The sequence below is a fragment of the Mauremys mutica genome, chromosome 1 (genome assembly GCF_020497125.1).
Source record: "Mauremys mutica isolate MM-2020 ecotype Southern chromosome 1, ASM2049712v1, whole genome shotgun sequence".
NCBI lineage: Eukaryota > Metazoa > Chordata > Testudines > Geoemydidae > Mauremys > Mauremys mutica.
The window spans coordinates 253,374,365-253,400,269 of record NC_059072.1 but is presented as its reverse complement, the minus strand read 5'-3'; the positions used below and the strand labels follow the sequence as shown (position 1 = coordinate 253,400,269).

The 25,905-nt window shown below is 43.4% G+C and overlaps 1 protein-coding gene across 2 annotated transcripts in view; it reads right to left on the bottom strand.

The window, feature by feature from the left end:
* GAS6 (growth arrest specific 6) overlaps positions 1-4,417 on the bottom strand; it is a 69,456-nt gene extending 65,039 nt beyond the window's left edge. Inside the window, exons 1-2 of one of the 2 annotated variants that reach the window (XM_045007274.1) lie at positions 4,283-4,417; positions 3,499-3,665 (exon numbers count right to left, since the gene is read on the bottom strand). In XM_045007274.1, coding sequence (XP_044863209.1) covers positions 3,499-3,665; positions 4,283-4,352 — 237 coding nt within the window. In that variant the 5' untranslated portion in view covers positions 4,353-4,417. Of the gene's footprint in view, positions 1-3,498; positions 3,979-4,282 lie in introns of those variants that run through there. The other variant, XM_045007265.1, reaches the window with a different exon arrangement.
* Between the last annotated feature and the right edge of the window lie 21,488 nt (positions 4,418-25,905).

Genomic DNA, 25,905 nt, shown 5'->3' with positions numbered 1-25,905 from the left:
AGCTATTCTGCACCAACTCCCCCTGCAGTCTCTCTTACCGAGTGCTAAGAGTGCCTCTGTGCGCATGAGCTTACACTCTGGAAATGAATTAAACTCCACTGCCCAAGGTTTAGTGTGCAATAAGAATAACTCCCCTTGTGAACAAAGCATACTAGCTCCTCTGCACTAAATTCACACCCTTGTTTACTATGCTCTAGCTACCTTGTGTAGACAAGCCCTTAGTTTAGACTAAACCTTAGGCTGTGTCTACACTACAAAATTAAAATGACCTAATTTATATCAGCATACAGTCACTGCAGTAATTACATCGCTTGGGCACATCTGCATTTTGCTCCTTGTGTCAGCAGTGTGTCCCCTCATCAGGAGTGCTTGCATCGATTGTACTGTCAGTGTGGGGCATTGAAAGCTGGTAATAGTCAACATAAGCAATGTGGTGTCTATACTGACACTGTTTTAACCTAACTACATCGACCTTGACTCTACACCACTCATAGAAGTGGAGTTACTAAGTTGGCATAACGGGGCAGTTACGTCTGCAGGAGCAAAATGTAAGTGTAGACACTTCTATAGTTAGGTCAATGTAAGCTATCTTGCATTGACCTAACTCTGTAGTGTAGACCAGACCTTAGGCTCCAAAAAGTGTAATGAGAAGCAGTTATTCATGCGACTATGCGCATGCTCATCTAGCGCTTTAAAGATAAGGATCAGGAGCTTGGAGTAGATCTGGGGCTGGAAAAACCCCAGTGCATAAATCAGAGTGTTGGAATGATGTAGTCCACAATTTATAGATGTCTGTTGAACCAGTTACACTTACTGGTTAGCCTTCAGGATCAGTCGTAGAATACACTACAGTAGTCTCTTCTTGATATGACCAAAGCATAGATCGCTGTGATTCAGCCCACATCCAAGAAGTAAAGATGCAATCTCCAGCCATCCTAAACAACTTGAGGACAGACTTCCTCTGCTGAGAGATGAGGTCACAGCTAGTGCTATTACTCAAACTGCAATCTAGCTTCATTTCCATCTTTCCTGAACTGAGTCTGAGCCAGCTGTTTCTCACAGGTCCCCGATTCTCTCTGTCAACAGGGTAAGACTGTCATCTGTGTATTAATAGCATCACAGATCATAGCATCTAGCAAATCCCCTCAGTTGTCTCATATAAAAGTAAAGAAGGAGAGGGGACAAGATTAAGTCATGTGCGGTTCTACAGATGAGAGCACTAAATGATGAGGAACAACTGGCCATCAAAATCTCCTAGGCTCTGTCAAAGAAGCAACAGTGTTCCCTGAATGGGACTTCATCTATCCCTGCTACTTTATGATTAATAGCACTGTAGGCTGCCAATAGATGTAGTAATAATAGCATAGGTATTTTACCTCTGTCCATAATCCTTAGTTGACTGTTCAGCAGCACAAATGCTGTCTCCATGCCACATATTGATCTGCAACTAGACTAGAAGGGGCGTAAGATTTGTCTCAGGCAAAAACCACATGTGCAAATTCCTAACAAATTCAGTATTCTGGGTGGGCTGGTGGCTGTCTCGGGAGAGGACCTACAGAGCTTGGGGCATTTTAAAACATAACATTTTGGGTGCATGTAGAATATGCAAGTGTATACAAATATTAGAGGCCTGTAACCCTGACAATATTCCCTTATAAGTTTTTTTTCCCCCAAAAAATTAGAAAGAGACCAAACAGCTGCAATAAAATAAAATAAATCCACAAATATAAAACAAAGCATTATCAACTGCAAAATATTTGTTATTCAAAGGTACTTAAATAACATGGCTAGGTCTCAGGGAATTTATTTATAGCTATAGAGAAGATGTAAAACCCAAATGATTTCAATGTCTTCATAATAGGAATAAAGCTTTATAATTTTCTAAAGTGTGAAATAACTGCCAAGTATTATTCTTCATAATCATTATATATGTTTACAGCAGCCTACCCTTCCAGTGAACAAGTCTGTGAGTAAGCTGTACACTTGCTCACCCTCGCCAATTTCTTGGCTAAAATCCAATAAATACAAGTGGTGACCTCAGATTAACTTTATTTATGGAAGGCCCAAGTTCGCATTTTGTATATATTTTCTGCACAACTACACTGAATGAGTGCAAGATTCTACTAAAACATTTTAGCTCAATGGGAATATGGAAAATAATTGTGTCAGCCAGTCTGATACCCCATTATAAGTGTTTATATTGCATTCAATCTATGTATTTTACAGAGCACCAAACAGTATTGTATCTAGGTACAAACGTATCCACGCAGGCAGGAGTGTAACAGACACTTAGTGGACCTAACTAAATAGGAGTTTGATCTTAAACTCTGAACTGCAGATAGAAGAAAAACCAGCATTAGAATCTGTTTGCAAATTGTGGTCCTTTTTACTTTCGCTTTGTAACTATCCACTGCACTGTGATGTAGGGCATTCAGTGCACTCTTAGCCTATTAAGGTGTACATGTCAAGACATGTTTTCATTTAAATATAAAACATTAAGTCAAGAGGAAAAGCCAAGTCCTCCCCCTCTCCCTGCCCTGAACTATGTATCTCCGCCCACTCAAAAAGCATCAAACCATTAACATGAACACATTGTGCAATATCAAGCCTCATCTCTCCAAGAAATTCACTCCCCACCACTAAACTAATCTCTGATAATCCCTGAAAGGGGGCAGCCTATTCAAAACAGCACACCCAGAAGGTGCAAGCTAACTGGAAAAGAAAAGCAGCAAACTTTAGTAAAACAAGACAACTATAGCCATAGAAAGTGCCACAGAAACAGAATACTCAAGATTCATGAGGACTTTACATTGTTTTTGTAGGCTGTGACTGAGTGTGAAGCTAGATGACGTGCAGATTTACAGCAATGCCATGTTATTAAAAATGCTATAAAACTCATTATTTCTGGCCTCCACTTTCTTACTTAGAGCCATCCCAATCTTAAACCACAAACTCAAAATACTCACTAAAAAAGGCTTGAAAGTTTTAAAGAGTATTTATGATGTATTTTTTCGTGAAATTTCTTTGATGACATTGTTTTGGGACACAGCCAAAACGATTTTAAATGCCTGGGGTTTCAAGGGATGGGGGGAAGAGGGAGACAAAGGTGTCCAGACAGAAATGCTTAACACTGTCACCTTGATGCAACTTCCTTGACTTGCTGGAGTTACACCAGGGTGAATTTAGCCCTTTAAGTTTGAACTCAGAACAGGGATATTTTAAATAGGAATCTCATGTAAAATTTTGTCAGCCCAGTAAATGTATCCAGACTTTTTTTTTTGAACTGTATTTGCTTGGCCTGACAACACTCACACAACCCTACTGAGGGAAGCGCTGGTTATGCTGTGGTTTCAGTTATTTATCTAATGGTTCGCCTCCTCCCCCAAACAACTTCCCCAGCTGTGCAGACAGCTGGCGCCCTCATTCCAGCTGTTGCCGGGGAGCGAGAGATTGTCAGTAAAACCCCAATATATCGGCAGCTCCGCTCATCACTCTTACCGTCTCGGGGTCGTTTTCAAACACTTCCCTGGCTTCTTCCTTGTTGCACAGCTCCTCTACGCACTCCCGCTCCAGGTGGCCTTGCTTGGTCTCCTCGAAGATCTGGTAGGCTCGGCGCTGCCTCTGCCGCAAGAACTGGGCAGCCTCCGGGGCGCTCAGCAGCACGGCTGCGGCCGCAGACAAACACCGGGCAGGGGGAAAGCAGCGATAAATACAGGACTCAAATCCGACCCGCCGGCTGGGCACCGCACAGGGCAGGAGCACAGTGCCACGGGCGGGCACCCCCTCACAGAGGCGAGCCCGCGTCACAGCAGGCCGGCCCCGCTCCAGACACCTTGCGACACGCACCCCCTGCTGCCCTCCGCACAAAGCGCCGCCACTAGCACGTCCTCTCCGCAGCGCCTGCCCGCACGAGACACGCTCATGCACCAACCCCGCTCCCCAAACACCGGGCAGACGCGGCATTGCACCACCCGTGCAATGCCCCAGGGGTGCGCTCACACCCTGCCTGCCCCTCCAGCCCCCTAGACCAATGCCACACGCGTGCACCCAGCCATGCCCCCACTACTCCTGCCCACGCAACAATGCCAGTGTTCCCCCCCCCCCGGTCCCGCCAAACGCTCTCCGGGTGCCCTTGGGAGCAAAGGGGGAGCTGCTGCTGGTGCTGCTTTCCCCCGCACCCCGCCGCAGAGGCTGGGCTGGTGCATTGCTGCGGGGGAGGGGGTCCCGGCGAGGGGCGTTGTTCTCCCCCCCCGGGCGGGGCGGCGGCCCCCGAGGCACTCACTCGGCGAGGAGTCCGTGGCCAGCAGGACTAGCAGGAGGGCGGCCCCGAGGGCGGCCGCGGGCTGCGCCATGCTGCGGCGGTGCCGGGCTGCGGGAGCAGGAGGAGCGGGGCGCTCCGGCGCGAGCGGGGAGAGCGCGGCTACTGTGGGAGCGAGGCGGGCGCGCGCGCAGGCTGCAGCAGAGCCCGGCAGGGGAGTCGCTCGCGCTCCTCTCGCCCAATCATTTGGACCGGCCGGGCCGCGCGGACACACCTATCGCCTCTGGCTCGGGGCGGCAGCAGCGCCGCGGGGCGTGGAGCGCGGGCGCGTGGAGACAAGCTGCGCGCGGGGACTGAACTGCCGGGGCCCGCAGGTGCCTAACGCAGCCCAGTGAGCGACCCCTTTAAAAACAGCCCCGGCCATAGCGCATTCATGCGTTGTGCAAGGGCTTCCCCCTTTGCATCTCATCGCCGGCTCTCGCTCAACTCGCCGCCTTGGTTTGCGTTCGTCCCTGGAGTACCTGAGCCCTGGAAATCTACGGCCCCGGTTCTGCAAACAGCTTTATGCACCACCTCAGCAATCCCATTGAACGCAACTGCTCGCAGGTTTAAGGCTCAGCTTTGAGGATTTACTGCAGTGGGACTAGTTTTGTGCATAAATCAAGCACGTGTGTAAATATGAGTAGGATTGAGGTTTAAGTGATTTAGAAGAACTAAATGAGCAGCGTATTGTTCGAATACCTAAAAGGAAGATATATTGATAAGCTAAAAGTTTACCCCAAAAGTTGAGGCGGGAGTTCCTCCCTGGAATCAGATTAAATGTAAATTGATTACAATTATTAGTGGGAATAAAACGAATTAGAGGTCAAACCAAACCCAATTCTAGTTGAAATAGGGTGCTTAGATTATTTTCCCCCTATATATTTTTCTTCACAAATAAAGGTTCCACTTTTCAGTTTTATATTTTCAGCTAATGGCCTCCAAGGGGAAAACTTGGAGATTACTTAGATGTTGATTTAACTAAAATGGTGTATTCTCATATCTGCCAATCACTTATGACTCATCAGCAGTTACACTATGACAGATAGCACAGTGATGCTGTAAATGCTTCAAAATACCTGCAGTTATCAGGCTTATGTAAATAGGCAGAAACATTTCCCCAAACTTGTTGATCAATAGATGATGTTTTAATATTTTAAATACAATAAGATATTTGAGTATACATATACTTTCCTTCCCAGAACACAGTAGCAGTTAAAACATGAAATTAGTTCTAAGGACATGAAAAAGGATAGAAAAGTAATGCATAAAATATTAAAATGACACTATATAGAACAATGATATTCTGCCAGTATTTATGCCCTGATTGACTTTAAAGATGTTCTGTATGGGCACAGAGGTCTTCAGTTGCATATATAAGCTTGTAGGTCACTGCACGTTAAGAGATATATAACAGAGAAGACAGAGGGTATGTCTACACTACGGGATTATTCCGATTTTACAGAATGATTTTTAGAAACAGATTGTATAAAGTTTAGTGCACGCAGCCACACTAAACACAGTAATTCGGCTGTGTGCATCCATGTACCGAGGCTAGCATTGACTTCCAGAGCGTTGCACTGTGGGTAGCTATCCCATAGCTATCCCATAGTTCCCACAGTCTCCCCCGCCCATTGGAATTCTGGGTTGAGATCCCAATGCCTGATGGGGCCAAAAATTTGTCACAGGTGGTTATGGGTAAATGTCGTCAGTCAATCCTCCTTCCATGAAAGCAATGGCAGACAATCATTTCACGCCCTTTTCGCTGGATTGCCCGGGCAGATGCCATAGCACGGCAACCATGGAGCCTGTTCAGGCTTTTTTCACTGTCACCGTATGTCTACTGGATGTTGCTAACAGATGCCGTACTGCAACACAACAGCATCCCCTTGCCTTTGCAAGTTAGCAAAGACGGTTACCAGCTCTACTGTACCGTCTGCTGCTTTGCAAGTTGACAATGACGATTACCAGTCATACTGTACTGTCTGCTGCTGTCATGGGTGCTCCTGGCCGGCATCCGTGAGGTCGGTCGGGGGCGCCTGGACAAAAATGGGAATGACTCCCCAGGTCATTCTCTTCTTTAAGTTTTGTCTAATGGAGAGTCAGTCCTGCCTAGAATATCAGGCAAGCCTACTAAAGAACCAGAGAGGCAAACGGCCACTCTGGGTCAGAGCCCCAGACATCCCACAGAAATGATGAGCTGCATGCCATTCTAGGGGGTGCCCCTGCAACAACGCCACCCGTTGCTTCCCTCCTCCCCCACCCCTCCTGGGCTACCGTGGCAGTTATCCCCCCATTTGTGTGATGAAGTAATAAAGAATGCATGAATAAGAAACAACACTGACTTTATTGCCTCTGCAAGCAGAGATCAAAGGGGGGAGGGGAGGGCAGCCTCCAGCTGCCATGATATTCCAGGCAGGAGTGAATCTCCATTAGACAGAACTTAAAGAAGAGAATAACCTGGAGTCATTTCCATTCTTGCCCAGGTGCCCCCAGCCGACCTCACCGAGGCCAGCCAGGAGCACTCACGGGACGATGATGATGGATATCAGTCATACTGTGCCGTCCGCAAGGCAAGGGAAGGGGATGCTGCTGTGTAGCGCTGCAACACCGCATCTGCCAGCAGCATCCAGTAGACATACGGTGACATTGAAAAAAGGCGAGAAACTATTTTTTTCCCTTTGCTTTCATGGTGGGGGCGGGAGGGCTGATGACATATACCCTGAACCACCCACGACAATGTTTTTGACCCTTCAGGCTTTGGGAGCTCAGTCAAGAATTCAAATGGTTTTCGGAGAGTGCGGGAACTGTGGGATAGCTACAGTCATCAGTCACCCCTCCCTCCATGAGCATCCATTTGATTCTTTGGCTTTCTGGTATGCTTGTCTCAGCTCCTTGTCTCAGCTCCTTAGTTTCACGCAGCACTGTGTTGAGTCCCTGTTGTGGCTTCTGTCCATCATGCCCTTGGAGATTTTTTCAAATGTTTTGGCATTTCGTCTATTGGAACGGAGTTCTGATAGAACAGATTCATCTCCCCATACAGAGATCAGATTCAGTATCTCCCATACGGTCCATGCTGGAGCTCTTTTTTGATTCTGGGACTGCATGGTCACCTGTGCTGATCAGCTCTCAATGCTGGGCAAACAGGAAATAAAATTCAAAAGTTCGCGGGGCTTTTCCTGTCTACCTGGCCAGTGCATCCGAGTTCAGATTGCTGTCCAGAGCAGTCACAATGGTGCACTGTGGGATAGTTCCCGGAGGCCAATACCGTCGAATTGCGGCCACACTAACCCTAATTCGAAATGGCAATACCAATTTCAGCGCTACTCCCCTCATCGGGGAGGAGTACAGATATCGATATTAAGAGCCCTTTATATCGAAATAAAGGGCTTCGTTGTGTGGACGGGTGCAGGGTTAATTCGGTTTAACGCTGCTAAATTCGAGATAAACTCGAAGTGTAGACCAGGCCTGAGAAGGGCAACACAAATGTCTAGGAATATGGTTGTCCTTGATAAGAGACTACAAAATTTAGTATTATTTAGACTGGTAAGGAAAAGACTTAGAGGGAATTTGAGTAAGGTATTCAATCTTTTGAAAAGTATTGGTCAGTTACTCTTCTTTACCTGGTCCCTTACCAAAAAAACAAAGGAATATTTACATTTTGAACAAATTATAGATATCTCATCTTTATGCCATGTATTCTTGGTCTGTAAAGAGTCGCTGCTACAGAGCATCATTCAGTCAAATGCTGTAACTGGATATTTTAAAAATTGGTTAACTTTGTGATAACATTTGTAGTTGCAGAATGTAGTTGTAAAATGCGAGCTAAGATACTGATAAGAGTAAATGGGTGATCAGAAATCATGCTTCAGGATAAAAGATGGTCAACTGTGGTGGTCAGGAAGGAATTATTCTCCCATGTACAGCACTCCATCAGCTCGGTACATGACAGGGACTCTTTACCATCCTACGAAGTATTGTGTTGCTCAAGAAAAATGCTAGCCTGACCTCATTGGAGACTGAAGATCTTTATCCTATAGGTGGTCCAGTTTCCCCACATGGCCAAAATGCCTCTGACCTGACGTATTAGAAATGATAGGTAGGCTTGGCAGACTTGGATTATATATATATAATATATATATAATTTTGACAGATAATATTGAAGTTAATTTTTAAGCTTTTTTCAATTTTTATCTATTTAAATTATCACAATTGTGAGTAATTATTGGGGAAGGTCAAACAATTATTTAATGGCAATAGATGCTGAGATTCAAAAAAACTTAAAGCTTTATAATGGTTTAAAAAACACACAAATTGGCAACATCACATGTCAAAATATATGAAGTAAATATCCTTATATCAAACTCTAATAAGTTCTCAAGAAGAAGTAAATTTCAATTAGCAGTGGAAATATTGTGTTGGTTTGTTTATGTATGATGAAATCAACATTTACACCAAGGAAAATCTAATCCTTCCAAGCCTAATGATAGCATAGGTGCTGGAACTAGAGGTGCTGCTGCACCCCCTGGCTTGAAGTGGTTTCCATTATATACAGGGTTTATAGTTTGGTTCACTGGCTCTCAGCACCCCCACTATAAAAATTGTTCCAGCAGCCCTGAATGATAGGATTGTTCCATCACCTTACTCCTTTGGTCTCTACTGAAACTGTGTAAATTACAGTTGCAAAATTTTCTACATTCTGTATAGCAAAAAATGTGAAATTACATCATATCCGAATATTTTTTAAATTTAAAGGTGGTGGAAAATAGTGTACTTAAATGTGAAAATCCTTACAACTAAGCAGGTAGAATTCAGGATTCTTGACCTAATCACACTACCAGTTGGGAATGTGCCAAAATATGCTTAGCACATTAAGATCTGGAATTTGCTGCTTACTGTTATGAACTGCAGTTCCAAGTCTGATGCTGGGAAATAAACCATAGTTTTCAAGGACAGGAAGCTCTAATGTTGTCCCCACTGAGACTGTCTTGGATTCAGCTCAGTGTGATTTCCTTTAATTAGAGGTCAGAATTGTAATTAAAATTCAAAAGTGGCTTCACGCATTAGCAAAATGAGATGATAATTCTGGGACACATTTGCCCTCTAGGCAAGGTCACCTCAACTATTACAAATGTCCTGGTAATTTTAGGGCCAAATCCTGAGGTAGAGTGCATTGTGCGATGGGATCAGCACCTGGGCTGATTATTGAGGCCAAACGTCTAGTGCTGAAGTACAGAATCCTTAGTCCGAGCCTGCAGACACCTGATTTGATACTACAACGGTTGAAGGAAGGGATTAGTGAACATGGCCCACTTCTCTCCTCAATCCAGAATTTTGGACCAGTGGATCTACATTATGCATGGACCAACTACCATGATCTTACTACTAGTGAGCAATTAGGAGGAAGGAAGCAGAATGGACGGCTACTTTTTCATAACAAGGGAGGGGAGGAGAATGGAGAGGTGGGGAAGGAAATGGAACAGGCCGGAGCTGCTCAGCTCTTCACAAATTGGAAGGTTCCACTCCCTTCTCTTCCTTTCCCTCTCATGAAAAATGTAGCAGCCCAGCCTGCTTTCTCCAACTTCCCCTCTTGACTCTTGGAAAACAATCCTCATATTCCTGGGCAACTGCAATCCAAACACAGCTTGGGTAATCAGTCAATTGGACTAGATCAGGTATTAAGGAGCTGAGCATCATCAGTGCCATGTAAGTCAAAATTTTATTATAACAAATATGGGTCATACAGTTATCCAGCCCTAAGCAAAATTCATATATAGTATTTTACAAGAAAATGCATAATTTATTTCTTGATCGAGAACAATATGTCCATCATACCCTCCCCTAAATGGTAATATCACTTCTCCATATATTACTACTACTGAGAAGTTCAAAAAAAGAAGAAAAAACTGTCAAGGAAATTTAAAAAATAGGAAAAAATTGTAGCAAAACTATAATTATCAATATAAACCCCTATAGTGTGTAACATATTAACCCCAAAGTGATAAGTAGATTTGTCCAGAGACCAGTTGAATTTTCTTTGGGACACACACACACACACACACACACTCTTCCACCATTGCCTCTGAAATGGGGCTCTGACCCCTCACTTGCTTATAGTACTCATTAACTTTAATAAGTAATCAAACAAGAAATTGCTTAGGTACATTGAAATTCTGGCTCTACTGAAACCAATAGCAAAACTCCCATTGACTTCAGCAGAGCCAGAATATCACCCACAGCATTCTGGACAATTTAAGACCTTGCAGTTTAGGGCATATGAGACCCCATTTGTCCCCTTCCCCCTCAAACTTGCAAACTTTTGATTTTTCTAAAGATGTCTTAAAATATATACACTTGAAACAGGTACCATCTTGCCTTCCACTGGCTTTGGTGACAAAATAAATAGTTGTCATAACGCAGTAGTTCCCAGACGCTGGTCCATGTAGCACTTTCTCATGGTCCTCAGAGCTGGCTGTTCACATGGCACTGGCACTCCCCTTGTTTTCAGCTGTTAAACTGCACTAAAGGATCTAAAAATACATTAGCTGTCTTCCTAATAATACTTTTCTCATGTAAACTATTGCTTTAGTTGCCAGAGGGATGGCAGTTAGTTGCCTGTGGGAGTGGAGTTGGCCTATGCAGTCATAAATGGAAGGAGATATGGTCCTCATGATGATCTCTCTGTTGAGATGTGTTCCATGCTATGAAAGAATTAGGGAACCACTCTCATAATGGCATCCACAGAGAAAGGAAAGGGGAAAGTAAGGAGATGATATGGACATATTGTGAATGTGGTTCATCGTTTATTTGGCAGTTTAAACACCACCCTTAGTATAATTAAATAGGAATAATTTAATGGCATCCTAACTCTAAATAGTTTTCCAAAACAACATATCTAGCAATAGGTTGATAGTTTGCTAAGTAAGCAAAATCTTTAATATCTACTGTGATTCAGCATTTCTGCCCGATGATACATTTTGCCTTGAAGATAAATTCCTACAACAGGCTGAAAGAGCTGCGTAGCCTGATAAATAATCAGTGAGCTACTGTGCTGATCAGCCAGCATTTCTTCATTTTATTCAAATCACTCATTTCCAATCAACAGTAGGAAGTTTTTATCTTTTCCTTGCTGAAGTCAAGTTAAATCCACTCTATTTTTCCCTTATTAAAAAGATAAACAAAAATAATGCAGAAAAAGGCCCATGATTCTGGATTCTATTTGGAGAAATTTAATGAGAAAAAAAACCGGTTAATTTCTATATTAGATATGTATTCTGAAGAGTTGCATTTGTTAACGGTGGCCAGAAATAGATTTCCTACATTTGATAAATAAAATGTTTTGCCCACTGGGCCAAATCTTTACTCCTGTGTGGCCAAAGAATATTTGCAGGAGACTTCCAGTAGGGGCAGGCTGCAAAATGGAAATGGACCTGCTCTACATCTTCTATGGGCCAGCTGCTTGCTCCAGCAAGGGTCTATTATAGCTGTGATGTCACAACATACTGGGATATCACAAGAGCAAGAGCCTATGGACATAATCGTGGGGAGCTGAAAATTCATTTTAAATTAGTTGTGTGATGCACTTCTCTCTTTCCCTTGCAATTTACTTTTTGAATAAAATAATTTTATTTCATGTGCTGATTGCCCCAAATCATAATTCACTTGTATATGTTTTTTTTCTTTCATTAGAAATTTTTCTGGTTAGGTAAAACATGATTGCTCAAGCTGAATTTTTAAGGTGTGGGGTTTGGGGTTGTTTTTTTTTCCAGAAGAGAAATAATTATTTTTTAACAGCCTGATATCTAGAGTAAATGATAAGGTGAATCAGGCCTTAAGTTTCACTGTAGAAGACAAAGAAAAATGGAAGTTGAGATTAGGTTACAGCAGAGGATCAGCATGCTATAAGGCATGCCTGTAATTGTTGAAGAATTAGTTTCCAGAGGTAATGCTGCTGATCAGATTGAACCCTGTTATTGACCGCCATGAGTTTTTTAAGTCTCATAAAAACCAGTTGAAAGGGGAAATGCCTAGAAAAAGAACCTCTGAGAAACAGAATTAGCACACTGCCCACTGGAACAATAAGTAGCATTCACTGGACTCTCTGATGAGGGAGCATATAGGTTTTTAACAAAGTGATCCACTATATGAGCATTCTGATAGCTACTGGTACAAACAACTCCTGGAATCAAATATAGCATGGAAGGGAGAAAATGGAGGCCATTGATATTAGAATCCCCGAAATTACATTTTAGTAACAGATTATAAGATTCTGCTTTTTTATACCTTAGTAAAATTAGGAAGAAGGTAGTTTCTAACAGATGTGGCTTTACTTTCCCAGTTTCAGACAACTTGGCTAGGTGTTTCTGCAGAAGAGGACATGGAGATACATTAGCGAGCAACAATATATTACCTCTGAAAGCATATTGTCAAAAGTGATCTATAGCTAAAGTTTTAAAATGCCACGGCTTTCTAATATTTGGGGTTTTCAAGAGTAAAATTGATTTAAAGAAAGTAATATTGTTTTGGGTGTAAGCTGGATTCCACTGAAATATACTATCAAGCTTAACTCTCTGGTAAAACATTTTTGTTTATGAATATAGCAACATTCAAAAACAGAACATGAGAAGTGTACACAAATGTGACAGGTATACAGCATCTTCCATACAAGCATTTTACAAACATTAATGAATTCAGATTCTGGGAACAGGAAAGTATGATACCCATTTACAAATAGAAAAACGAAGTCCTGAGTTGATGAAGGACAGACTGAAGTCTGTGGAGAGCTGGAATACAAAGAGCTGGGCCATAGTTCAAAGGTATTTACTGGCTTAATTCTCATTGAAATCAGTAGGAGCTAGGCACCTACATACCTTTGAAGATCTGGGCCTAGTGTGTTCAGCTGTTAAGGAGAATAATGTGAAATGGGGCAGGAGTGGCCTAAATTACTGGTGGAAAAAAAGATGATGATTGAGGAATCCTCAAACTTCAGAGTGGGTCTACTGCAAGACTTCATATGTTAATCTCTCCCCTTTGATTTAAAACATGTACTACAGTTAGACTTATGCCATAAGTTAAGACTAGAATTCAGGATACTGGGTTCTGATTCCTGGCCCTGCCACAAGCTACCTAGGCAAGTCATGACTTAGTCTTCCCATGCTTCAGTTCTCCCTCTGTATAATTCAGATGATAATGATTACTAATCTCACACTGCTGTTGTGATAAAGTTATTCATGTTAAGAGTAACTCAGACACCATGTTGATGAGCATCACAGAAAGGGTTATGAAGAACAGATTTCTCCTGGCGATTGCCCTTAACCACGGAGATATTTGAAATAAATTCTTGTTCTTGTACCAAAAAAAAAAAAAAAAGCATGTTAGTATCTTATTTTTATGTGCTTTCCTGTTTTATTTTTTCCTTGTAAGGCCCCTGCTTTAGGATAGCTACTATTGGCTTCTTTTTCTAATGTGATTTTTTTATAGTGTTATATAGGGACTTTATAAAGGAGAGAGATAAACCAGATATTACCCTAAGAATTAATACTACATAGCCATGTATACTGTATCTTTAACTGTAAATCTAAAAAATATTGCTTCTATTGGACCAGTTCCTGTAGCCCTTAATCAAGCAAAATAGTCCATTGATGTCAATAGGAGTTTTGCCTGAGTAAGGTCTGCAGGTTCAGGCCCATAATGTGAGCATAGGAAAACACGGCTTGAACATGCCCTTATATTAATCCTCGCATGGATTTTCTGTTCCCACACACTGGTGGCCTAGAGATCTGCACAGGCAGAAAGGGTAGGCAAACTGGAGTGGATGTGCTTGGTCCCTGCAGCAGCTTCGAGGAGCCAGAGTGGGAATGTAATAATGCCTGGAGCTTGATTATTTTTCCATGTCCCCGGTTTTGCAGTGGACATTCCCCTTTTAAGAGAGGTCCCTGGGGGGAAGCCATGGCAGGGGACACCCTGGCAGTGCAGCTCCATTTGTGAGACAACACAGTCCAGGCATAGGTCAGAGCTGCTATAGGGGTACGGATCTCCCTCCCCCCCGAGCCTTTGGGATCTATTTAATCCACAGGCTTTGTGGGAGGTTCCTGCACTCTGTTTCATTGGAAGGGAGTCAAACTCGCCTCCAGATGGAATAAATGGGGAGAAATCTCTGTGAGAAGAGCCTCGCTGAGGTTTCCTCTCCTTTAGTCCCAGTCTGTGGGCTTTCCTATAGGAAAAGATGATTGGGCCCATTGGGAAAGACTGCACATCATACGTTTATACTCACAGGGAGAAACTGACCCCAATGGAGAGACCCAGCCCAATGCCTGTGCATCAACTAAATTCCATTTAAGCCCTATTTTGAGGATGTAAGCTGTCTTGTGCTGGTCTGCTACACAGGGGCCACTTTCACCCAGTCAGTGATTCTTCTCTTATGTATAACCTTCTTTCTTGGTCTACTGCAGGCAACAACTGAAACTGAAGCAAAAACCAGGACTCATTAATTATAATCTAATTTTAAAAACATTGAACCAGAAACTTTAGCTATGGGTCCCAGACATCAAAGATTGAGTTCATTAAGGAGAGTTTCAACTATATTTTAAGCAGCTAATGTCAACTAAAATTTCACAGAAGTTAGATTATGATCATGATTGAGATATTTGTACAGTGCCTTAGTATCAGGATCCAGTTCTGTTCAATACCTTCGTCAATGATTTAGATAATGGCATAGAGAGCACACTTAGAAAGTTTGTGGATGATACCAAGCTGGGAGGGGTTGCAAGTGCTTTGGAGAATAGCATTAAAATTCAAAATGATCTGGACAAACTGAAGAAATGGTATGAAGTAAATAGGATGAAATTCAATAAGGACAAATGCAAAGTACTCTACTTAGGAAGGAACAGTCAGTTGCACACCTACAAAATGGGAAATGACTGCCTAGGAAGGAGTACTGCAGAAACGGATCTCGGGGTCAAAGTGGATCACAAGCTAAATATGAGTCAACAGAGAGAGCCACTGCTTTTGCTGCTGCCTCTCCCCATGGAGCTAAAGCAGCGGCCCTTCCCTGCAGTTCCCAGCAGTTTGTCACTGCCTCTCCAGGCGGAGCTAACACCTGGGAGCTGCAGGGAGGGGCCACGGAGAGTAAAAGGGTGTGTGCGCCTGGGGGGGCATGACTCAGGCTGTTGGTGGGGTGAACTTTTAAATTATGCCCCCCTCCTCCAATCTGTCCCCCTCCCAGTCATCTCTGGCAGAAGCCCCTAGCCCCTCCACTGGGTAGAAGCCCTGAGCTCCCTACCCCACAATTTGGTAAGCAGAGCATGGGGTGCTCTGCAAGCCGCACTTTAACTGTAAAAGAGCCACAGTTTGGCCACCTCTGGTCTAGATAATACTTAGTCCTGCCTTGAGGGCAGGGGACTGGACTAAAAGATTTCTCAAGGTCCCTTCCAGTTCTACAATTCTATGATTCTGTAAAATAATGTTCAATTATCATCTGGCTGGAAGACCAAAATTCAGCTGTTTATCAGCATGAAACCTTTCCAATTCTCATTTTAATTGTTTTTAGAGATGTATTGTTTATAAATCACACTCTAAAAACTATTGTTATTACAATATTTTTAACTGAGAAAGGGACAGAGAAGAAACGAAAGTAATGAAGGTTGTTTAAAGCTGCCAGGCAGTATATGCTCCACAAGAGAAATTCTCACAACATGGTTCAGTTATGCCACATAGCAAATGTGTGTGTGAAGCACATATGCTCACAGAGTAATCCCACTGCAATGAAAGGATTTGGAAAGGAAAATGCAAATGTGAAGTAATATCCATTTGTCTGAAAAATTGTAACATCCCCTTGGGGAATTTATAAATAATAGTGTGGCCACTATAGAAATTCCACAAATTCCTATGAATTACATAGAAATTTGAGGGGGGGAATATTTAATTTAAATATTGAATTTAAATGGTATTTATTTTCATATTTAATATCACAATTTTCATTGTTGGAAAAAGTAATGAAAAATCTGATTTTCATTATTATGGGCAATATAATTTATGTCAAAGAAAAATCAAATAGCTGCAATTCATGGAAGTTCCATGTTCAGATTGATAATTCTATTAAAATAAATTCCATAAATTTACAATATCTGCATGATGAGTAGCACTGGAGATTTTTTTGTTGGTTTTTCCTCCCTTCCTTTTTACATTTTTCCCTCCTTTTATTTTTCTTTTTAAACTCTTTGATTTTAGGGTTTAATTGAAAGCCCACTGAAGGCAATGGAAAGACTGCAGATGAAATTCTGGTCCCATTTAAGGCAATAGCGAATCTTACACTTTCTTCAGCAGGTCCAGAATTCCCCCATCTCCCCATTGGCCTCAGTGCTTTGGATCAGGCCCTAAATGCCAAAAACTGGCCATGATCCTACAAACACTTATGCATGTGATTAGTCTCATTGACGTCAATGGGCAGCTCACATGCAAAAAGTTAAGCGTGTGTAAGTGTTTGTGGGATTAGGATTTAAATCACAAAAAGTCAAGAAATATGAAAATTAAGGTTCTGGTGGCAGTTTTAACTCAGCAGCCATTCTCTCTTTTTATTTCCCGTTTTTACTGTTAAATAATGTGTAGCTTTGTATATTTCTCTTAATATCATAAAGGCCAAATCTCACCTTCATCCCCTCAGGAAATCTCATACACAGATGAGCTGCCACAGTTCCATTGCGCGGTGGTGGCAAATTGTGGAGAAGCCATTCGGAACACCTTTGGTCCTGAGGCATAGTGCTCTGTGGAAGCTATGAAGGGCAGAAGACACAGCCTCTGGACTCTAATAGCAACTTTGTGAGGGATAGCTTAGTGGTTTGAGCATTGGCCTGCTAAACCCAAGGTTGTGAGTTCAATCCTTGAGGAGGCCACTTAGGGATCTAGGGCAAAAATTGGTCCTGCTAGTGAAGGCAGGGGGCTGAACTTGATGACCTTTCAAGGTCCCTTCCAGTTCTAGGAGATTGGTATATCTCCAATTATTACCTTGCTCTGAGGTTTCTGGGAAATGATACTATCCCTCTAGCTTCCACAGAGAAATGCCTTATTCTGAGGATAATGGGACCCAGATTTGGTTTCAGTTGTATGACAAAATATACTGCTGAGCATCATGTCTTATGTAATGTTGCCTAACTTTAGCTTTGTGACTTCTTATGCTTTAAATCTATTAATTTAATAGCCTAGTACTGCAGTAACTTTGTTCATAATTAGTGTCCTACCAAATTTGCAGGCCATTTTGGTCAATTTCACGGTCATGAGTGTAGTAGGAAGAGAGTCTGAGACATATGTCCTTGTATCAGAGGCCTGATATGAGGCAGAACGTGCTCACAAAATTTGGCAAGAACAGGGCTAATATTGCAAAAATACACATGCCTAAGAAATGCTAGTCACAAAGTGCTCACGCAAACACATCCCAATATCAACCAGTACCAGAACATCCCAACATCAAAGATGGTACAAAAACATTACCCAGGGATAACAGAAACACATCGACCCCTCCTAAAAGATAAGATCAGGAGGACAGTATGTAGAGATGTTTTGATCGAACCAACATGTACAAAATGATGGGCGATAACTAGCAACATCAGGGGGGCAGTAACTGTGTCAAAGGGGCAATACTATTTGTTTGTTTTGGAGTATAAAGATTTATCTCAGAGGGAGTATCTTTGTCTGGCCTTTTGTCGCCATTCACTGAACTGGTCCATTGTTACGGGCTTACATGTATTGGTAGTCTGATAGAGTCTGCGGAATGCTACTACCATGCTTTGGCAATAATAAACCTGCCTGGGTGCCTTTGTCCCTTAACGGATCTTGTGGTCATTGGGTAGTTCACTCAAGGTCTGCCGTGCCAGCTGTCTGCGCAGGGCTGGGGCAGCACACACAGGGAACACACACATAGAGCCAAACATCTATCAACATCTAACCTCAATAAGATTTTAAAAATAATAAATTTCATGATTTCAGCTATTTAAATCTGAAATTTCACTGTGTTGTAATTGTAAGGGTCCTGATCCAAAAAGGAGTTGTCGGGGGTTGCAAGGTTATTGTAGGGAGGGGGGTTGTGGTACTGCTACCCTTATTTCTGTGTTGTTGCCTTCATGGCTGGGCAGCTGGAGACCAGCAGCTGCTGGCTGGTATCCCAGCTCTGAAGGCAGAGCCGCTGCCAGCAGCAGCACAGAAGTAAGAGTGTGATGTTATGGTATTGCCACCCTTACTTCTGCACTGCTGCTGGCAGGACACTGCCTTCAGAGCTAGGCACCCATGCAACAGCCACCACTCTCCGGCCACCCAGCTCTGAAGGCAGCCCAGAAGTAAGGGTGGTAATATCGTGCTCCCCTCCCCCCCAAAAAATAACCTTGCAACTCCCTTTTGGGTCAGGACTCTCAGTTTGAGAAACGCTGGTCTTCACTGTGAAATCTGTATAGTATAGGGTAAAAGCACACAAAAGACCAGATTTCATGGGGGGAGACCAGATTTCATGGTCTGTGACGCATTTTTCATGGCTGTGAATTTGGCCCTATTCATAATATACAGCTAAGATATTTACCGTTTATCTTATTTCAATAATTATATACCACTCTGACACTACACCCCATGTTCATCATAGTAATATTATGATGACATGATTATGGGATAATTATAATGCATTTTTAACAAGATGGGTCATGTAAGGTGTAGTGGGAAAAGTTATGATTTGCTGAATATGATTATCCTATTTGTATGCCTGTACCCTATTTGTATCTAAAGTTATAAATATTGACTATGAATCTGTATTTCAAATGGGCTTTCTCTGGAAAACACCCACACCTAGCCTTTCAGGTACAACCATGAAGAAGCCAGGCAGTGCTAATGGCTCATCAACAAAGACAATGGGCTGTGGAATAGCTTAGCCTTCCTGTGAATGTTTTGGCCAACCTGTAAGTAATGGCTGTTATGACTCTGCAAGGGCATGTAACCAGACCACATGACTCTGAACTCCATGTTGGGTACCTGTATTTTCCCCCAGACTGGTCTGGGAGCCAAGTTTGAAACAAAGGGTTCCCGCCCTATTGAAAAGCTGTACAAAGCAAGGAGTGACATTGGCTGTTCTTCACTCCCCCACAACTCAACACCCGAGAGAAGCTCCGGAAGAAAAGGACTTGGAATGGGGGTGGGGAGCCCAAGCTACAAAGCAAGTGCAGCTTGTGCCTTGAGAATCTACAAACCTGCCTGTATCATCAGTCAGGGTGAGAAATTGCTAATTCATATACTGTCTTTCTGGTATTTTAGGCTTAGTTTGCAGTTTTGTTTATTTACTAGGTAATTTGCTTTGATCTGTTTGCTATCACTTACAATCCATATTTTTGTAGTTAATCAACTTGTTTTTGCTTTATCTAAACCAGTGTGCCTTTGAGTGAAGTGTCTGGGGAAAAATCTCAGTTTGGTTAACACAAGTTTGTTGCATATTCCTCTCCACATTGAGGGAGAGGCAAACTGGGTAATAAATTTATACTGTTCTGGATTTCAACCAAGGCAGGACATTACAACTGTGGGGTCTTATGCTGGGGAGCTGGGGGTTATTTTGGCTGCAGCCTCTCTATTGTTGGTTCATGCAGTGCCTGGCCACAGCCTTCATGCAACTGCAGCTGAATGTGTCCCTGCCTGTGTGAATGCTGGTGGGAGTGTAGGACTGGGTGCCGTCTATAACTTATCAGAGCAGCACAGTGCTGAGAGGGAGCCCATCCTGCTGAGTCAAAGGGCTAAGTGGAACCCCAGTTCCTGGTGGCACCCCGGAGGGGACCAGTCACAATCATGTTTTAGGCCTGTCAAGTTCAAGGTTCTCTGCTTTCACAGAACCCAGAGCACATTATGGGAACACTAATAAAATCTTAATCCAAAAGCGGACTAGTATAACCTCCACATTTTCTTAACATTAGTTTTTTCTCCCCAGTATTATTCTGAAATTTCAAATATACATGCTTAAGCTATAACATCACATAGCTTCCAACTTGCAGATGAGTAATTTCCACAGCAAAAAACCAAACCAAACCATGAAAAGGCAGAAAATACTGCTGATTATATATGTTTTCATTTTACATGTTGTTCAGCATGTTGGTTTTCAGATATGTGCAGTATGCTGTTTATCAGCAAAATTGTATTTTTGCCAGGGACCACAGAACTGTTAAAGTGAAAAAAAGCTCACATGATTTTCATCCTTGTCTAACAAGGACTTTTACAAGAAAGATTGTTGTCTAAGAGTTTCACAATCAAAATGCAACTAAGGCCTTTAGCCTCTCAGAAGTAAGATTGGTGTGCTGGCCAAATTAAAGAAAGCGGAATGTTGGCTAAATAAATATTTTTGTCCAGCTTTGCTTATCTGATCTTACCAGCATGGAGCTATATTTTGTCATAACAACTAATTTCCTCTGCTAAATGTAAGAGCAAGTGAGAGCATTGTTAAACACTGCATGCAGCCACGTCCCAATCATTTCTTTAACTTTCTGCTGTTAGCGTGAAGTAAAACTCTTGTTGAAGAGCCTTAGTAAAGCCCTCTGCACTGGAGATTACGAATACAAAAGAAATAAGCAATAAATAAGTCAAGAGTTCAAGACATTTAAACATTATCTGTTTAGAATTCAAATGCTCTTACAGAGCTCACGCTTTCAAGACATGTTGCAAAGCCTAGCTACTAGCCAACGGCTTTCTGAGGGTACACGGTCAATGGGGCAGGTTCTCGTTTTTATGGTTTGGGAGAATCTTGTTGCTGACATTGGTCAACATTAAGCTTTCATACAATAGTTGCCATTAAACAGCTTTTGCTACCAGTAACCATAAATTGCGTCTGAAATATCAGAGTATTTGCCTGTACTTAGAAATAGAATATACCTATGTAACAGTGTAGTTGTGGCTTCTACTCGATATGATTTTAAAAACTGGATGTTTATAGGCCTAGAGCTTGATGGATAGGGGAATTTAAAGAACTGAAACAAGTAAGGGGCCTGTAAGGGGATCCCTTCACTACCATAGCAGCCCTGCCATCAGAGCAAGGATTTGCAGGTGTTGTCATTCTTAGCACTCCGCTGACCACTTCCATTGCCTTGCAATGGCTTGTCTCTGTCTACAACTTGCATAGTCCAGCCCTTCATCCAGGTCCCTTTTTAAATGCAGTTCTCTGTCAGGCTAAAGAGTCCAACTGAAAAGCCAAATAATCATTAACAAATAATCTTTCTGCCCCTCTTTTGGGCTACACTGAGGTTCCCTGCTCTTCATCCCTAATCCCAAACCCTGCAGAGTCCTTCCAGGCTTCTCAAGCCTCCCAGGGCTTTTCCCCTGCAGGGACTTCTTCCTAGCAGGTTTTCCTTGATGGTTCCCCTCTGTAGGAATTCCAGCAGCTTCTCCCAGGGACCTCCCTGCTTCTTACACAGTAGATTAACTTCCTCCCTGAAAATCCTATTCACCGGGCACTTCCCTGCCTCCTCTCTCCTGGGTCTGTCATGTGATTGAGTTCTCCTCTCTCCCCCATGTAGTTACCTCTGACTCTTTCACAGCTGGGATCACTAGTAGTAATTAAGTCACTAGATCAAGATCAGCTGGGGGATAATTTATGTCACAGACAAGGCTAAATCTGACCTGCTTTAAAATGCCAGCTAGTCTGTGACTTTACCATAATATGGCTCTTCTATACTAACAAGGGAAGGCTCTTGGAGGGAGCCAACATACCCACACAGGAAACCTCTGCTATTCCGCTCCAGAGAGGCTGGCAGCCAGATAGCACTGCCAGTAGCTGTTCAGCCAGGGGTGAAAGTAACTTAAAGGACTTACTGGTACGTTGGAGTCCTGAGCGGGGGCGTGTGGCCTCAACCGGAAGAGATGGGGCCTTTCAAGATTTAAAGGCCCTGGGGCTCTGGCTGTGGCTGTGAGCCCAGGGCCTTTAAATCACCCCGGAGCTCCCAGCTGCAGAGGCGTCTGGGAGCTCAGGAGCGAATTAAAGGGCCCAGGGCTCCAGCCGCCGTGGAGGTCCGGGCCCTATAAATCACCGTGGGAACCTGCCGCCGCTACCCCGGGGTGGCGGGGCTCAGGTGGGGATTTAAAGGGCCCGGAGCTCTGCGGCAGCTGGAGCCCCGGGCCCTTAAATCCCCACCAGAGGTCTGGCAGCAGGGCTTGGCTGGTGCTTTAAAGGGCCTGAGGCTCCCCGCAGCAGCTGGATCCCCGGGCCCTTTAAATCACCACCGGAGCCGTGCCGCCACTGCCCCAGGGTAGCAGCGGCAGGGCTCCGGTGGTGATTTAAAGGGCCCGGGGCTCCCCACACCGGCTGGAGCCCTGGGCCCTTTAAATTACCACCAGAGAAGCCGGTCCACCGGACTGGCTTACTTTCACCTCTATGTTCAGCCCCCAGAACAGTTATGTCTGGATGTGGTCTGGGCATGAACATGGCTTGTCTATTGCCCCAGCCATTGTCTGTTTGCTGTTGATGCTCACCTGGAGAAACACAATCAGTATCTTTAGAACTGGTGCAGTAACTGTCACATTGAGTGTGCTCCACTCCTCCAGTACTCAGGGGCGGCTCCAGGCCCCAGCACGCCAAGCACGTGCTTGGGGCGGCATGCCGCGGGGGGGGCGCTCTGCCAGACTTTGCAAAGGAACTTGTGAACCAGTCACACTTCACTTGTAGACAAAGCACAAGAGTTACAGATCTAGGCAAAAATAATGAATATCTGCTTCCATTCTATGTGCTACCACAGCTATATCATAGCAATATGAATTTGCTGCAGCTTCTAAACCCCTCCCCACAGTGTCCTCACCGTTCCAAGAGTCTTCTGGCTTTGGGTTACTGTTCTTTCATGGTCTCAGGACGTTCCTGCACCACACCCCTCCTGCTCAATCTTCCTATTCATGGTGATGGATGGCTAAAGAGAGAGCCTTTCAAGCTCAAGAAGATCCGACCTTTAGAGTTCTAGACTCCTCTATCAGGTGATCACTAAGCAGCTTCAAACCTCCCCTCAGGTGATCAGCTACTTACCTGTAGCCCCTTCTGGGGTCCCAGCTGGGAAATTTGATTCCCCTGGACTGCAATCAGCCTATAGTTCTAGGGTGGACCCATTTGAATAGAAGACCACCAACGCTGATGATTCTTGATAGCTTTTCCATTGTTAGTGCCTCTGCCAGGTCTGAGGATTTTTCTTACACCTTCTGAGTATCCCAGCTCACGATGGAGGCTCAGTGCAAAAGTGAGGAGTAGAAGACAGTTTATAATCAAAATGGCATTCACAAAACAGAATGGAGTTTGCAGATTGATAGAGACTTATACAGACCTACACTAAACTATCACAGAAAATTAAACCTCATACTTTAAAGTCAGGTTTCAGAGTAGCAGCCGTGTTAGTCTGTATCCACAAAAAGAACAGGAGTACTTGTGGCACCTTAGAGACTAACAAATGTATTTGAGCATAAGCTTTCGTGGGCTACAGCCCACTTCATTGGATGCATGCAGTGGAAAATACAGTAGGAAGATATATATATCACACAGAGAACATGAAACAATGGGTGTTACCATACACACTAACGAGAGTGATCAGTTAAGGTGAGCTATTACCAGCAGGAGAGAAAAAAACTTTTTGTGGTGATAATCAAAATGGTCCATTTGCAGCAGTTGACAAGAAGTTGTGAGGAACAGTGTGTGTGGGGGAAATAAACATGGGGAAATAGTTTTACTTTGTGTAATGACCCATCCACTCCCAGTCTTTATTTAAGCCTAATTTAATGGTGTCCGTTTTGCAAATTAATTCCAATTCAGCAGTCTCTCATTGGAGTCTGTTTCTGAAGTTTTTTTGTTGTAATATTGCGACTTTTAGGTCTGTAATCGAGTGACCAGGGATATTGAAGTGTTCTCCGACTGGTTTTTGAATGTTATAATGCTTGACGTCTGATTTGTGTCCATTTATTCTTTTACATAGAGACTGTCCAGTTTGGCCAATGTACATGGCAGAGAGACATTGCTGGCACGTGATGGCATATATCACATTGGTAGATGTGCAGGTGAACAAGCCTCTGATAGTGTGACTGATGTGATTAGGTCCTATGATGGTGTCCCCTGAATAGATATGTGGACAGAGTTGGCAACGGGTTTTGTTGCAAGGATAGGTTCCTGGGTTAGTGTTTTTGTTGTGTGGCCTGTGGTTGCAGACAGCCCCCCAACCTGAAGAAATTATCACCAGCAACCACAGACCACACAACAAAAACACTAACACTAATATTACAACAAAAAAACTTTGCAAAGGACCTCCCGCAGGCGTCCCTGCGGGAGATGCACCGGAGCTGCGGGACCAGCGGACCCTCCGCAGGCACATCTGCGGGAGGTCCACCGGAGCCATGGGACCAGCGGACCCTCCGCAGGCACATCTGCGGGAGGTCCACCGGAGCCGCGGGACCGGCGACCGGCAGAGCACCCCCTGCGGTGTGCCACCGTGCTTGGGGTGGCAAAATGGCTAGAGCCGTCCCTGCCGGTAATGCCTCAGTCATAACGGCCTCGCTATTTCTGGGGGAGCAGTGCATCACCTCCTTGTTTGTGTAGCGTCTCTCTGTTCACAATGGTAAGATAAATAGTTGTGAAAGACAGGGGACATCTAATTTATGCAGTTTTACATAGTTATTCCACTGTTCCACTTAGCAACTCCATAGCTTATTGGACTTGGGATCCCTATGGGCAACAAAGCATCTTTATACCTCCCACTAAGTCATATATCTTGTCGTTTTACAAATATTTAGAGGTAAATGCATGCAGTCCAATAAACACAGGTCCCCCAGCACTCATTATACTAATTAAAATAAAACGATCATAAATGAAAGTTCACCATAAGAACTTTGCTGTTCCCCCTCCTCTTTAGCAGCATATAAATTTATCCTGAAAAGAAAAGATTGTGCAATCCCTTTTGATATAAGATATATAAGATGAAAGAAATGGCTGAAATATGTTTGTGAGAATGAGAGAGAGAGAGAGTTTGACTGCTCTTTCACCAGGCTGTCTTTACTGCTTTGAGCATGGAGGACAGATTCCAATAACCTTACTCATATAGAAACAACTTCAGTTGGAAGACTTGTGGAGCAAAGAGCTAGTTGGTGTGAGTAAGGGTATCAGAATCTGGCCCTAAATAACTAGAGCATGGGTAGCTGAATTCATTTATGACTGCTTAAACTGTGGTTGATAGTCAATAGTTTAGTGTGATACACAGGTATCTAAATGTGAAACTATGACAGGAAAAATCTAGGTTGAACATCTGGAACTACTTCCAGACAATGAAATCTACACGGAATAATCTTGCTAGAGGAGTAGTGCAGGCTCAGTCCTTTGGGCCTTTTAATACTATATTGGGCAGAACACTAGAGACATTCTGTAAAGACCAATCCTTTATTGCATTGCCAGGAGATGGATGGGATGATCTTCCAAGTAACTTCCATTTCTAACTTATTCATATATTCAAGGGCCAGAAAAGCACCACTGTGATCATCTAGTCGGACCTCCTTTATAACACAAGCCATAGAACGTCCCCAAAATAATTTGTGGAGCAGATCTTTTAGAAAAAACATCCCATCTTGATTTAAGTAATGTCAGTGAT